We start from the raw sequence: 14,169 nt of genomic DNA, 5'->3' as shown, positions 1-14,169 counted from the left end.
ACAGGAATATAGATAACATTTATTTTGTTATTCATATCATCATTTAAAAACTCAAATTGCAGGCAAATTCCAAGACAGTCAATCATGTGATATGAGAGACATCTCAGAAATTGTGTAATGTTACAGCCAGAGGTAACAACTATCACACAAGCATAGTGCCTGACAACATGACCAAATACAGCAGGGCACGTGTGATTGAGTTCAATCGTTCCATATAAAAAGACAGAGCAAACCTCCACCAAGGACAGACACCCAGCAAAGGTAGGTTTCTGAGCTGAGCAGATGTATTTAGAGTCATTCAACTGCTCCAGTGCAAAGTCACTATTGTTTCAAATTTAGTCAGTGTAGATTTACATCTACACAAATTTCCTTTGCCTCAACATTGTCTATGATATGAAAGTATCATAGACTTAATTTAGTAACCTCTGTGAACTTTGCATCTCTTTTTTCAGAAGTCTGCACTGAAGCCTGCAAGAAACAACCCTGCTCCCCTGGTGTGCTCTAAGGTAGACTGGGTGACACATTTGTCATGGAGAATCACTGGTAGATTTGTATCTGTAAAGCTTGACACTTTTTAAATGTAAACATTTTTTTGGAGCTTTAGGTTCTTAAGTTCTGGTATGGTATGGTTCTGGTAATGTTGCCAACATCTAGATTAAACCAAATGTAATCTTGAACCCTTAAGATTTTGGTATTAGTAGATATTGCAGTAGTCACTATTTGTGTATCTGTCCATCGACTTCTATTATTTAAAATCACATAAATAATAATGATAATGTTTACAGAAAAAAATATAGAAATAATGTTTTGTTTCCACACTAGCAATAAAGTGTCATCATGAGTGGAGACGCAGAAATGGAGTGTTTTGGCCCGGCGGCCATTTACCTCCGGAAGCCAGAGAGAGAGAGAATAGAAGCTCAAAACACTCCCTTTGATGCTAAAACTGCTTACTTCGTGGCTGAGCCCACTGAGATGTACCTCAAGGGGAAACTTACCAAGAAAGAGGGGGGCAAAGCCACCGTGGAGACCCTCTGTGGAAAGGTGAGAAGAAAAAAAAAAAAAAATAGAGTAATTTCACAGAGGTTCACATTTGTAATGAGTGATGTAGACTTTTGTGACAAAGGTGAACTCAGACAACGTGCATGATTGGCAAAATCTTTTGACAAAGAAAAGTGTTCATCATTTTCTATTCTAAATAAAGTGATAAGATAAACCTGTGATTAAACAAACAGTTCATAACTGTCAAAACTTGTTTGTAGACATAGTTGGAAAATGATAGGTGGTGTAATAACAAACTAAGACCGACAGTTTAACCAGCTGTCCATTTTGATCCCTTTAGTAGACCCACTTGCAATACTTTCATAATCCCCAGCCCATAGGCTGGAAACCAATATGCTTGATAATAACTATGTATTTCTGTGCCTTTTCTATCTCTGTAACAGAACATCACTGTAAAAGATGATCAAATCTTCCCCATGAACCCTCCAAAGTTCGATAAGATTGAGGACATGGCCATGATGACCCACCTCAGTGAGCCTTCTGTGCTGTATAACCTCAAAGAGCGCTATGCAGCATGGATGATCTACGTGAGTTTTGTGCAAGGGAGAGATTACTTTTAGTGTATATACTGATTTTATATTTTATTTCATGAAAACCAATATCCCACAAAATCTGCACTCAGTAATACCCTCTTTGGCAGATATCACAAGCATTTTTGGATTAGCTTTTTCTATTTACTGAAGAATTTTTCATCTGCTCTTCAGTGTCTTTCATAGCGACTTTTGACTTTGTCCTGCTTTCAGTGCAGAATTTGCTATTTATTTGTATCCATTCTTCCGTGTTTTCCTGACTGCAACAAAAACTCCAAAGCAGAATACTGTAGCTGGTACTGGTGTCGTTTCAGTCAAACGTTTTCCAATTTGTCCACAACTGCAACTCAGCAGCCGTGTTCATATGGATTGACTTACTTTTTTTTTTTTTTTTTGGCTAATCCAGATAGGCACCCTGCAGACATGAGACATTTTCCTTCAGATGATTCCTTTCATGTACAATTCTGCATATCAACACTAAGTAAATTGCTGTGCCACCACTCCTGTGTCAACTTGTTCATCCTAGGGGTGTCCAAACCTTTGCTTGAACTTTGAAGCAATAATCACTATTTTTCAATACACTTTTACAGACCTACTCAGGACTCTTCTGTGTCACCGTGAACCCCTACAAGTGGCTCCCAGTGTATGATGCAGTGGTTGTGGCAGGATACAGAGGAAAGAAGAGGGTTGAGGCTCCACCCCACATTTTCTCCATCTCTGATAATGCCTATCAGTTCATGCTCCAAGGTATGAATGGCTTTGCAAGCCAATGTGTCCATAAATACAGCCGTTGGACTTAAGGAGAGGTCATTCTTACTGGTGATATTTTTGATGTCTTACAGACAGGGAGAACCAGTCAATCCTGATTACGTAAGTGCCAAAATTTCCATATTATTTATAAGTACAGGGGACAGTAGTGATATCAGCTTTCTGAAAAATGCAAATGAATTATCTTTTTACACATTTAATTACATACATTTCTAAAACCAGTGGAGAATCCGGTGCAGGAAAGACTGTCAACACCAAACGTGTCATCCAGTACTTTGCGACAATTGCAGTGGCTTCTGGGAAAAAAGTAGAGCATACTGCTGGAAAAATGCAGGTAAACAATGTAACTTACTTTTCTTATAATTATATTAGTGAAAATGAATTCTGGAAAATACTAATACACATGATGTGATATCATTTTCAGGGGTCACTGGAGGATCAAATCATTGCAGCTAACCCCCTGCTGGAGGCTTATGGAAATGCCAAGACTGTGAGGAACGACAACTCTTCACGTTTTGTAAGTTCTTTGGTAGTTTCTCTTAAATACTTGCTCTTTTATGATGAAAGTCATTCAACATGAGAAAATTGTAATTAAATGTGAACCTAATTCCGCCTAGGGGAAATTTATCAGAATTCACTTTGGGACAACGGGAAAGCTAGCTTCGGCTGATATTGAAACATGTAAGATTTTTTTTCTGAGAAACTCATTTCAGATTATATATTTATCGTGGTTTAAACTGCTTCAGGGAGCTCTTTAAAACAACCTCACCCTGTACAGATCTGCTGGAGAAGTCTCGAGTGACGTTCCAGCTGTCTGCTGAGAGGAGCTACCACATCTTCTACCAGCTCATGACGGGCCACAAACCTGAGCTCATAGGTGAGAGATTAGTGAGCAACGTTTTCAGTGATTCTAATTTAACTGATGTCTTCTTCTCTATTTACATGTTTTCTTCATTCATATTCTTCAGAGGCTCTGCTGATCACCACAAATCCATATGACTATCACATGGTCAGTCAGGGTGAAATCTCAGTCAAGAGTATCGATGATGTTGAAGAATTCATCGCAACTGATGTGAGAACAAATTTATTTTTATGTTGTCATTCAAACTACAGTAAATCAGGGTTTTATTAGGTTTATATATATATTTTTGCCACCGATCGTACCCTCCTTTGTTTACATTCATTACTATTATTGGAAAAAACTCCAATCCACTGGAGTAATAAATCCTATTTTATGTCACTTTGAGGGTTTTTCTTATTGCCATTGACTTCCAACTCTCTGGTCATTTCTGAAGCAGTTATTCATGATAGAGTTAGATTTGATTCAATGATATTAAGTAGGGTTTCAAAAGTTTTCCTCAATTTAGGTGGAATTGTATACATAAAAAAAAAAATCCACATTTAAATACAAACATTTACTTAATATGAAACTCCATTTGTTGTTTGAGTTATTAAGTTTTGATTTCGATTTAACCAAGTCTATTGACAGAAAAGCTAAATAATGTGTATTACCTTGTCACTGACTATTTCCGATTGCTACTTTTTAGCAATGGCTATCAACTTCTGTGGATGCTTTAAATTTGTGTTTGCGTTTTTCTTTTTATCACAGACTGCTATTGACATCCTGGGTTTCAATTCAGAAGAGAAGGCCAGCATGTACAAGTTGACTGGAGCTGTGATGCATCATGGAAACATGAAGTTCAAGCAGAAGCAGCGTGAAGAGCAGGCTGAACCTGACGGCACTGAGGGTATGCTGACCACACACCATGGCCTTCGATTTGACTTGAGTTAGAGTTGCATTGATATCTTCACTGACTACGTTTGTTCTCTTTACAGTGGCAGATAAAATTGCCTACCTCATGGGCCTGAACTCTGCTGATTTGCTCAAAGCACTCTGCTTCCCCAGAGTGAAGGTTGGGAATGAGTATGTGACCAAAGGTCAAACCGTCCCTCAGGTATAAGCACAAAAACATTATTTGTTTTGTTACCACATTTCACAACACTTCAGCAAATAAATTATATTTTCTTTACTGATGGTTTAACGAAGCTCTTAGAGTTTTCGTCTCTTGCTTATTTTATATTTTATTACTTCCTCCAATACGTTTTGCTGTTTATTTGTAAAATTAGGTACACAATTCCGTGATGGCTCTCTGCAAGTCTGTCTACGAGAAAATGTTCTTGTGGATGGTGGTCAGAATCAATGAGATGCTGGATACCAAGCAGCCCAGGAGCTTTTTCATTGGTGTCCTGGATATTGCTGGGTTCGAAATCTTTGATGTAAGAATGCTTGAATGTAACAACATGATCTCAGATTACAGATTAATGATAACGCCATGTTTTTTAACTTAAGGCCTTTTCTGTACTTCTTTTAGTTCAACAGTTTGGAGCAGCTGTGCATCAACTTCACCAATGAAAAACTGCAACAGTTTTTCAACCACCACATGTTTGTCCTGGAGCAAGAAGAGTACAAGAAAGAGGGAATTGAATGGGAGTTCATTGACTTTGGCATGGATTTGGCTGCCTGCATTGAGCTTATCGAGAAGGTGAGACACACGTTGTATGTTCACAAATACAGACAAGTGAGGGCTTGAAAGCATTTGATTTAAACGGTCATTTCCTCATGACAGCCAATGGGCATCTTCTCCATCCTTGAAGAGGAGTGCATGTTCCCCAAGGCCACAGACATGACCTTCAAGAACAAAATGTATGACCAGCATCTTGGAAAGAGTGCCCCCTTCCAGAAACCAAAACCTGCCAAAGGCAAAGCTGAGGCTCATTTCTCTCTGGTGCACTATGCTGGCACTGTTGACTACAATGTGGTCGGCTGGCTGGACAAGAACAAAGATCCACTTAACGACTCAGTGGTTCAGCTCTACCAGAAGTCTTCAGCCAAACTCCTGGCTCTGCTCTACGCAACACATGCCGGAGCAGATGGTACATATAGTATTTTGAACAAAATTTTAAAATGTTTTTTTTTTTTATACATTTTGTAAATAGTATGTTAGCAACTAAAATAAGACACGTAGAGATTTTTTTTCTGTTAATAATTCAAAAATAACCTTCACAATGCAGAGGGTGGAGCAAAGAAAGGTGGCAAGAAAAAGGGTGGGTCGTTTCAGACTGTATCTGCCCTCTTCAGGGTAAGGATCACAAGTAACTACAGCACAATATGTATAACACTATATTTCCAAATGCTGCTAATGGTAACAACCCTGGAAATCGAAATTGTCATTTTTCAGTAAGTAATGAGTTGTTGTTCGGGGGTGGTCTCAACATTTCAGGAGAATTTGGGCAAGCTGATGACCAACTTGAGGAGCACCCATCCTCATTTTGTACGTTGTCTGATTCCCAACGAATCCAAGACTCCAGGTATTCCTAGTTTCAGTATTAATGCATGCATTTCAAAGAATAATATCTTCGTGCAACACTTAATATGGTATACCTTTAAGGTCTGATGGAGAACCACCTGGTCATCCACCAGCTGAGGTGTAACGGTGTGCTGGAAGGGATCAGGATCTGCAGGAAAGGGTTTCCCAGCAGAATCCTCTACGGTGACTTCAAGCAGAGGTAACTACTAAGATTGACACATTTTTTGGGCACTCTCCTGAACGGGTATTCTTCCATGATCAATTTACTTGCATTTAGGTACAAAGTACTGAATGCCAGTGTAATCCCTGAGGGGCAGTTCATTGACAACAAGAAGGCCTCAGAGAAACTCTTGGGCTCAATTGATGTTGACCATACACAATACAAATTTGGACACACAAAGGTAATCAATTTCCTTTTCAAATTCAGTAAATGTAAGTATTTTCAAATAAAACTAAAGCTACTGCTACTCAATTAATGCTTTCTTTTAGGTATTCTTCAAAGCTGGTCTGCTGGGAACTCTGGAGGAGATGCGAGATGATAAACTTGCTATCCTAGTCACAATGACTCAGGCTCTCTGCAGAGGTTACGTGATGAGGAGAGAGTTTGTCAAAATGATGGAGCGCAGGTACTGTGGTGGTCTCAAACACCAAAGCACTAGGCTACTGTAATTTTATGGTCTTTTTAGGGATTTTTAGCCACATATTAATTTTAAAACCTATTCAAGGCTCCTTATCAATATAACTTTTTTGAATTTATATTAATCTATTTATATCCTTTGTTACTTGTTGTCACCAGGGAGGCAATTTACTCCATCCAGTACAACATCCGCTCATTCATGAATGTCAAAACATGGCCATGGATGAAGTTGTACTTCAAGATCAAGCCTCTGCTGAAGAGTGCAGAGACTGAGAAAGAGATGGCTCAGATGAAGGAGGACTTTGAAAAGACCAAAGAGGAACTAGCAAAAGCTTTGGCCAAGAAGAAAGAACTGGAGGAGAAAATGGTTTCTCTCCTGCAGGAGAAGAATGACTTGCAGCTGCAGATTCAGTCTGTATGTTACTTAGAAAGAGGCAATTTCTTTCATCTGACATTCTGGTTTTATATTTTATAGATAACTAAATACTAATCAATTGTATGTCATCGTAAAATTAGGAAGGTGAAAACCTTGCTGATGCTGAGGAAAGGTGTGAGGGGCTCATTAAAGCCAAAATCCAGCTTGAGGCCAAAGTCAAAGACACGACCGAGAGGCTGGAGGATGAAGAGGAAATCAATGCTGAGTTGACTGCAAAGAAGAGGAAGCTGGAAGATGAGTGCTCAGAGTTGAAGAAAGACATCGATGACTTGGAGCTCACACTGGCTAAGGTGGAAAAGGAGAAACATGCTACTGAGAACAAGGTGACAGTCATTATTTCAATGTTTTCAAAAGTATGTTTTAAATATATTTTGCCTGAATATTTAAATCATTTTATGTATTTTTTTTAACTCTTCAGGTTAAAAACCTGGTTGAGGAAATGGCTTCTCAAGATGAGGCCATTGCCAAGTTGACCAAAGAGAAGAAAGCCCTCCAAGAAGCCCATCAGCAGGTCCTGGATGATCTGCAGGCAGAGGAAGACAAAGTCAACACTCTGACAAAGGCCAAGACCAAGCTAGAGCAGCAAGTGGATGATGTGAGTACTAACAGACGGGTTTTTGTCTACTTGAAAATTGAAAACGCAAAAATAATGTCTCATCCTGGTTAAAAACAGCTTGAAGGTTCTCTGGAGCAAGAAAAGAAGCTTCGCATGGATCTTGAGAGAGCTAAAAGAAAGCTTGAGGGAGATCTTAAGTTGGCTCATGAAACCATCATGGATCTGGAAAATGACAAGCAGCAGGCTGAAGAGAAACTAAAGAAGTGAGTGAAAGATCTAAACTAAACTATTTTGTGGAATTTCAACATTATTTTGAACTCATGCAATTGTGATTCTAATAGCAACTTCAAAAATAATATTCAAGATATTCAACTGAATGCTTCATTTGTTTACTGTATGCATTTAGTTGAATGTCATTTTATGACCTGTACTTCCCAGGAAGGACTTTGAAACAAGCCAGCTTCTCAGTAAGATTGAAGATGAGCAATCCCTTTCAGCTCAGCTTCACAAGAAGATCAAAGAGCTTCAGGTTGGTATAGTATTGACTTTGGCTAACCCAGCTGTACTTAACTTGGAAACTTGAAGTTATTAGAACGGCTACTTCTATTTTTTAATATATAAATACTAGGCTCGTATTGAGGAGCTGGAGGAGGAGATTGAGGCTGAGAGGGCTGCTCGGGCCAAGGTGGAGAAGCAGAGGTCTGATCTCTCCAGGGAACTTGAGGAGATCAGTGAGAGGCTTGAAGAAGCTGGCGGAGCAACATCTGTGCAGATTGAGATGAACAAGAAGCGTGAGGCTGAGTTTCAGAAGCTGCGTCGTGACCTCGAAGAGTCCACCTTGCAGCATGAAGCCACAGCTGCAGCTCTCCGCAAGAAGCAGGCTGACAGTGTGGCAGAGCTGGGAGAACAGATTGACAACCTCCAGAGAGTCAAACAGAAGCTGGAGAAAGAGAAAAGTGAATTCAAGATGGAGATTGATGACCTCAGCAGTAACATGGAGGCTGTTGCCAAAACAAAGGTATCTTAAAAGTTTTTCCGATAACAAAAACGACCCTGCTACACCTATGCATTTCTTCATACTGACATAGCTTTACTTCATTTAAGACCAATCTAGAGAAAATGTGCCGCACTCTTGAAGATCAACTGAGCGAGTTCAGGAGTAAAAATGAAGAACATGTGCGGCAACTGAATGATCTTGGGGCTCATAGGGCAAGACTGCAAACGGAAAATGGTGAGAATATATATAATATGTTTTCTAAGGTTTTTCATGATTCTATATAGTTGCATTTCTAATTCAATTTCATCTTTGTGCTCCTTAGGTGAATTCAGCCGCCAGCTGGAGGAGAAAGAAGCCTTGATTTCTCAGCTAACACGGAGCAAGCAGGCTTACACCCAGCAGACTGAAGAGCTCAAGAGGCATATTGAAGAGGAGATTAAAGTACGTGTAAAATAAAGAACGCAGAGGATCACAGAACTGAAATGCTGTACTGTGAAAATAGTCCAAAATTTTATGTCATATACAGACAAGTGAATAAAATGAAATGCCTTACACAGTAAATGCTTTCACTTCTAAAGGCCAAGAATGCCCTGGCTCATGCTGTTCAGTCAGCCCGTCATGACTGCGACCTGCTCAGGGAGCAGTATGAGGAGGAGCAGGAAGCCAAAGCTGAGCTGCAGCGTGCATTGTCCAAGGCCAACAGCGAGGTGGCTCAGTGGAGAACCAAATATGAGACTGATGCCATTCAGCGCACTGAGGAGCTGGAGGAGGCTAAGTAATGGACAGTCCTGTCAGTCATGCTGTTTCCACATGCACTCATTCTGTTAATCATCTTAAAAACCTGTTTACTGCACGTTTCAACAGGAAAAAGCTCGCTCAGCGTCTTCAGGATGCTGAAGAATCCATCGAGGCTGTGAATGCAAAATGTGCCTCACTGGAAAAGACAAAACATAGACTGCATAGTGAAGTGGAGGACCTGATGATCGACGTGGAGAGAGCTAATGCCCTGGCAGCTAACCTTGACAAGAAACAGAGGAACTTCGACAAGGTGACATTTTCATTTCTCAATTAGCTCAAGTCTCAATTTTAGATTAAAAACAAAGACCACAGAATTATGTATTAATGAAAAATATGGACCTTTGTGGTTTCAGGTTCTTGCAGAGTGGAAGCAGAAGTATGAGGAGAGCCAGGCAGAGCTGGAGGGAGCTCAGAAAGAGGCTCGGTCTCTCAGCACTGAGATCTTCAAACTGAAAAATTCATATGAAGAAGCTTTGGATCAACTGGACACCCTGAAGAGGGAGAACAAAAATCTACAACGTATGAAAAGTTTTCAAATTGCAGAATATAAGCCAATAAGAAAAACTGTTATTCAATTGACAGTTTGACATTTTATAGAGGATTTTCTTTTGTAAACTCACAACGTGTACTGTTACAATGCTTTATTTCAAAAAGTTAGGAGTAATGTAACCCCCTGTTAATAAGTTTAATGTGCATGGTATACAACTTCAAACTAACCTGCCTAATTAATCCCACATCTACTTTAATAACGCATACACTTTGTTTCTTAAAGAGGAGATCTCCGATTTAACTGAGCAAATTGGTGAGAATGGAAAAACAATTCATGAACTGGAGAAAGGCAAAAAAATTGCAGAGACAGAGAAGTCAGAAATCCAGACTTCACTTGAAGAGGCAGAGGTATATTCAAACAAAATTTCTTCTTAGAAATAATTTGTAATAATACTTGAGCTACAAAACATTTATTTATTTTTGTCAAGGCTACTCTGGAGCACGAGGAATCCAAGATTCTCCGCATTCAGCTTGAGCTCACCCAAGTGAAGGGTGAAATTGACAGAAAACTTGCAGAGAAGGATGAGGAGATGGAGCAGATAAAGAGGAACAGCCAGAGAGTGATTGAGTCCATGCAGACCACGCTGGATGCCGAGGTCAGGAGCAGGAATGATGCCCTGAGAATCAAGAAGAAGATGGAGGGAGACCTGAATGAGATGGAGATTCAGCTGAGCCACGCCAACCGCCAGGCGGCTGAAGCCCAGAAACAGCTGAGAAACGTCCAAGGACAACTGAAGGTTTGAAAACACGTGAAAGAAACTTGCAGGTAAAGTTTACTTTGTATAGGCTGCATTGCAAATATGTTTGATTAATGATTTAGGACGCACAACTGCACCTTGATGAAGCCATTAGAAGTCAGGAAGACATGAAGGAGCAGGTTGCCATGGTGGAGCGCAGGAACAACCTGATGATAGCTGAGATTGAGGAGCTGAGAGCTGCACTGGAGCAGACAGAGAGAGGCCGCAAAGTGGCTGAACAGGAGCTGGTTGATGCCAGCGAGCGTGTGGCACTGCTGCACTCTCAGGTACCCTCATGAGCTGACATACAACATTTGAATGGTGTTCTTCTGCAGCTGAACACATGTAATCTAACAGTGTCTTTCTTACACTAGAACACGAGCCTCATCAACACCAAGAAGAAGCTGGAGGCCGATCTTGTCCAGATCCAAGGCGAAGTAGAAGATTCTGTCCAGGAAGCAAGAAATGCTGAAGAAAAGGCCAAGAAGGCCATCACTGATGTGAGTCGACCAAACGTGTCATATATAGGAGCTACTTGTCTGTCAATGAAAGAGCTCTCACGGATTAAACAATACACATTCTTAAAAATATCAGGCTGCCATGATGGCTGAAGAGTTGAAGAAAGAGCAGGACACCAGCGCTCATTTGGAGAGGATGAAGAAGAACCTGGAGGTGACAGTGAAGGACCTGCAGCACCGTCTGGATGAGGCTGAGAATCTGGCCATGAAGGGCGGCAAGAAGCAGCTCCAGAAACTGGAGGCCAGGGTAAATAACAAATGGGCCCACCAACAGTGATGTTTTATTCTATACCAGAACAATCTTTTCATTTTAAAAATCACTTTATTCTTCTTCATTCAAGGTTCGTGAACTGGAGGCTGAAGTAGATGCGGAACAGAGGCGCGGCGCTGATGCCATCAAGGGAGTGAGGAAATATGAAAGAAGAGTGAAGGAACTAACCTATCAGGTCAGTCACGATAAAAATGTGTTCAACTATATATATATGTGAATCAAGATTATATATTGTAATTAAAACACAATGATATGTGTTTCTAACACAATGTCCTACAATTTTCTAATTTACAGAGTGAGGAGGACAGGAAGAATATTGCTAGACTTCAGGATCTGGTGGACAAGCTGCAGCTCAAAGTGAAATCCTACAAGAGACAAGCCGAGGAGGCTGTGAGTAGTAGTTTTCATAATGACAGCACATTACTGAAAAAATTTGAATACTCAAATAAAAAAAAAATAAAAATCAGTCCAGCAACAGGTTCTTACTTTACTCTGGCTTACTATTCAGGAGGAGCAGGCCAACACTCACCTGTCCAGGTACAGGAAGGTCCAACATGAAATGGAGGAGGCTCAGGAGAGAGCTGACATCGCTGAATCTCAGGTCAACAAGCTGAGAGTTAAGAGCCGAGAAATTGTCAAGGTAAACATCACTATCTGACATTGGTCACGTTCGCAGAAAAAATGTTCCTCTTCAGTGATCTGGCAAAATGTTTTACATGTCAATGTTCTTTCATTTCAGACCAAAGAAGCAGAAGAGTGATCAGGGAATTACTTATGCCAGTAACAAGAAATCATACAATATGAGTATCTTGTTACTTGTTCACTTTTGCTTGTATAATGTGCCGTGACAGGCAAAAGTAAATAAAAAGTAGAAGTGTCTTGCATCTTTTGTGTCCATGTCATCATCTTGAAATGCCTGATTTACTGACTGAAAACTCCCAGTTATTATGAGTCTTGCTGACATTCAATATGCAATTTTATATCCAAAACACACAAAAGTTCATTCAAAAAATCAAATAGAGAATATGGCATGATGTCGTACAGGCCATTCATCACTGGTTAAAGCACAGATGTTAGTTTAAACTCCTTCATTTATTGTGTTCCCCGTATGCTGCTAAAACAGCCCCTGATCCATTGAGGGATGGACTCCTCAGACCTCTGTACACCTCCACCTGCTGTGCCAGCTGACTGATGGACACTGTGAACTACTGCTCTGCGATCAAATGTTTACCCCAGCATAAACCTGACTGCTTACCTGGCCATTGACCAGCCTAGAGACCGCTGGTGTTACAGCACAAATGATCAACGACACCTGCCTACCTGCTACCATGTGCTAAAGGCGACTGGACGCCATTCACCTCGGCCGCTGGCTGTGGAGAATCTCATTCCATCACTTAGTCATCGACTCCAAATCACCACTTTTAGTTTTATTTTATTTACTCACCTCAACCTTTGACCTGCATATTTCATTAATTCACCTTCAACCGCTTGTCCGGGGAGCTGAAGCCAATCCCTGGCGAGGGAACAACCAGAGGTGGACAGAGTACACAACTTCACTACTTCAGTAAAAGTACAGATACTCCTTGTCATATATTACGCCAATAAAAGTAAAAGTAGCTTCGTCAAAATATTACTTAAATAAAAGTACAAAGTATTTGCTTAAAAAACTACTGTAAAATACAGGAAAGTAGCTTTATTGTCATTATACAATGCACTGATGCGATTCTGCTACAGACATGTTTACAGCTCAAAAATACCTTCACCGATCTCTGGAGGGGTTTGGTCCAGTCCAGAGGCCTTTTTTAAGGACACAATGAACACAGTCTCAAACTCTGGGAAGTCTGTGGGGGTCCGGTCTCTGATGGTTGTGCTGTGTTAACTCGTGTTTATGTCTCTACTATTCACCTTGATTAATAAACTGTCCTGTGTGCTCCATGTCTAGTTCCTCCTCTTTCTCCTTTTATGATAGTACTTCATGTCATAGATGCAGGATGACGGAAAAAATGGAGGCGAGAATTAGTGAGTTAGAGTCGCGGCTCCGCACTTTAGCTAGCTCAGCTTATGCTAGTGTAGCTAGCTATAAAGCTAACTCTGTTTCCCTTAGCCTGGCTCGTTGATGCTGGTAACCATGGTGACTAGCAGTCCGGGCTAATTTCGTACACACGGAAGAGGAGAGGTAGAGTAGTTGAACACATGGACCGGTGTGTCAATCGATTCGGTTCCTCCCAAGTTCCGGTTCCCCTTGAAGCTGATTTACTGCTGAATCGTGCGTCTAAAGACAACGAGTTAAATAAATTCCTCTCCCTCCATGTCACTTTCTGTGACCTGACTGCAGCTGGAGCCCTCTCCTCTCCGTCTCTTCCTTTCTGGTTGAGCTCCCAAACTCAGCTGTTTCTGTCAAAGATAACGTTTTGTGTTGGGCTTTAATACAAGCTAGGCTAATGGACGTTAGCATTAGAGCTGGCTAGTTAGCTTACGTTACAAGCTAACGGCCCTGTTTCTTACCTTGCTCTACGTTTCTCGTCCCAAATTCGCCGTCACCACCTTTTTAAAAAACATTTGTATAGAAAATTTCTCAACCCTTTATTTTCTTCTTTTCCTTTCTGATCACCGGACTGATGCTGACTGGACATTTTCCTACCGAACTTCAGACAACAGACAACAGGCTAGCATACCAACAGTAACCAAGGGGCGGGGCTTAGCGAAGGATCGGTGGGGGGGGGGGGGGGGGTGGTTACAATTAGGAAGAAAATACTAAAATAGTTGTGTTTCCTTCCATAAAAAAATCATCTCAGTGGGTCCTTCGCTGTTTTACTGGTCTAGTCTGTGGTCGGGTCCTGTCTCCGGTCTAGTCTCGGTCCGTTCCTGGAGGGGTGCCGTCACCCGTCTGGTCTGGTTCGGCCTAGGTCCTGGGGGGGCGCCGTATCTGCATTAGCCCAGTCCAT

General features: G+C 40.9%; 1 protein-coding gene across 1 annotated transcript; it reads left to right on the top strand.

Moving 5' to 3' along the window:
* The first annotated feature begins 239 nt into the window (after positions 1-239).
* LOC115043152 (myosin heavy chain, fast skeletal muscle-like) lies at positions 240-12,108 on the top strand. Its single transcript, XM_029501354.1, has 41 exons — positions 240-261; positions 453-506; positions 823-1,041; positions 1,443-1,586; positions 2,180-2,336; positions 2,432-2,459; positions 2,580-2,691; positions 2,782-2,874; positions 2,975-3,038; positions 3,136-3,234; positions 3,326-3,429; positions 3,967-4,105; positions 4,194-4,312; positions 4,485-4,634; positions 4,730-4,900; positions 4,985-5,291; positions 5,430-5,497; positions 5,639-5,726; positions 5,807-5,924; positions 6,003-6,126; positions 6,215-6,351; positions 6,522-6,777; positions 6,879-7,121; positions 7,217-7,393; positions 7,472-7,617; positions 7,793-7,883; positions 7,983-8,372; positions 8,459-8,585; positions 8,674-8,792; positions 8,930-9,126; positions 9,216-9,399; positions 9,503-9,668; positions 9,922-10,046; positions 10,127-10,435; positions 10,519-10,722; positions 10,810-10,935; positions 11,030-11,200; positions 11,295-11,399; positions 11,519-11,614; positions 11,733-11,864; positions 11,964-12,108. Exons 3-41 carry the CDS (start codon positions 838-840, stop codon positions 11,982-11,984), a joined length of 5,811 nt encoding a protein of 1,936 aa, XP_029357214.1. The 5' UTR covers positions 240-261; positions 453-506; positions 823-837; the 3' UTR covers positions 11,985-12,108.
* Positions 12,109-14,169: the final 2,061 nt, after the last annotated feature.

Source organism: Echeneis naucrates, chromosome 5 (genome assembly GCF_900963305.1).
Source record: "Echeneis naucrates chromosome 5, fEcheNa1.1, whole genome shotgun sequence".
Taxonomy (NCBI): Eukaryota; Metazoa; Chordata; class Actinopteri; order Carangiformes; family Echeneidae; genus Echeneis; species Echeneis naucrates.
This window is presented reverse-complemented; position numbering and strand designations above follow the sequence as displayed.

Bases quoted from the DNA above. Each gene is read 5' to 3' on its own strand.
- LOC115043152 (XM_029501354.1), top strand. From the start codon at position 838: ATGAGTGGAGACGCAGAAATGGAGTGTTTTGGCCCGGCGGCCATTTAC. The intron at 5,727-5,806 runs GTATTCCTAGTT...TATACCTTTAAG, and splicing joins CAACGAATCCAAGACTCCAG to GTCTGATGGAGAACCACCTG. The intron at 9,127-9,215 runs GTAATGGACAGT...ACGTTTCAACAG, and splicing joins GAGGAGCTGGAGGAGGCTAA to GAAAAAGCTCGCTCAGCGTC.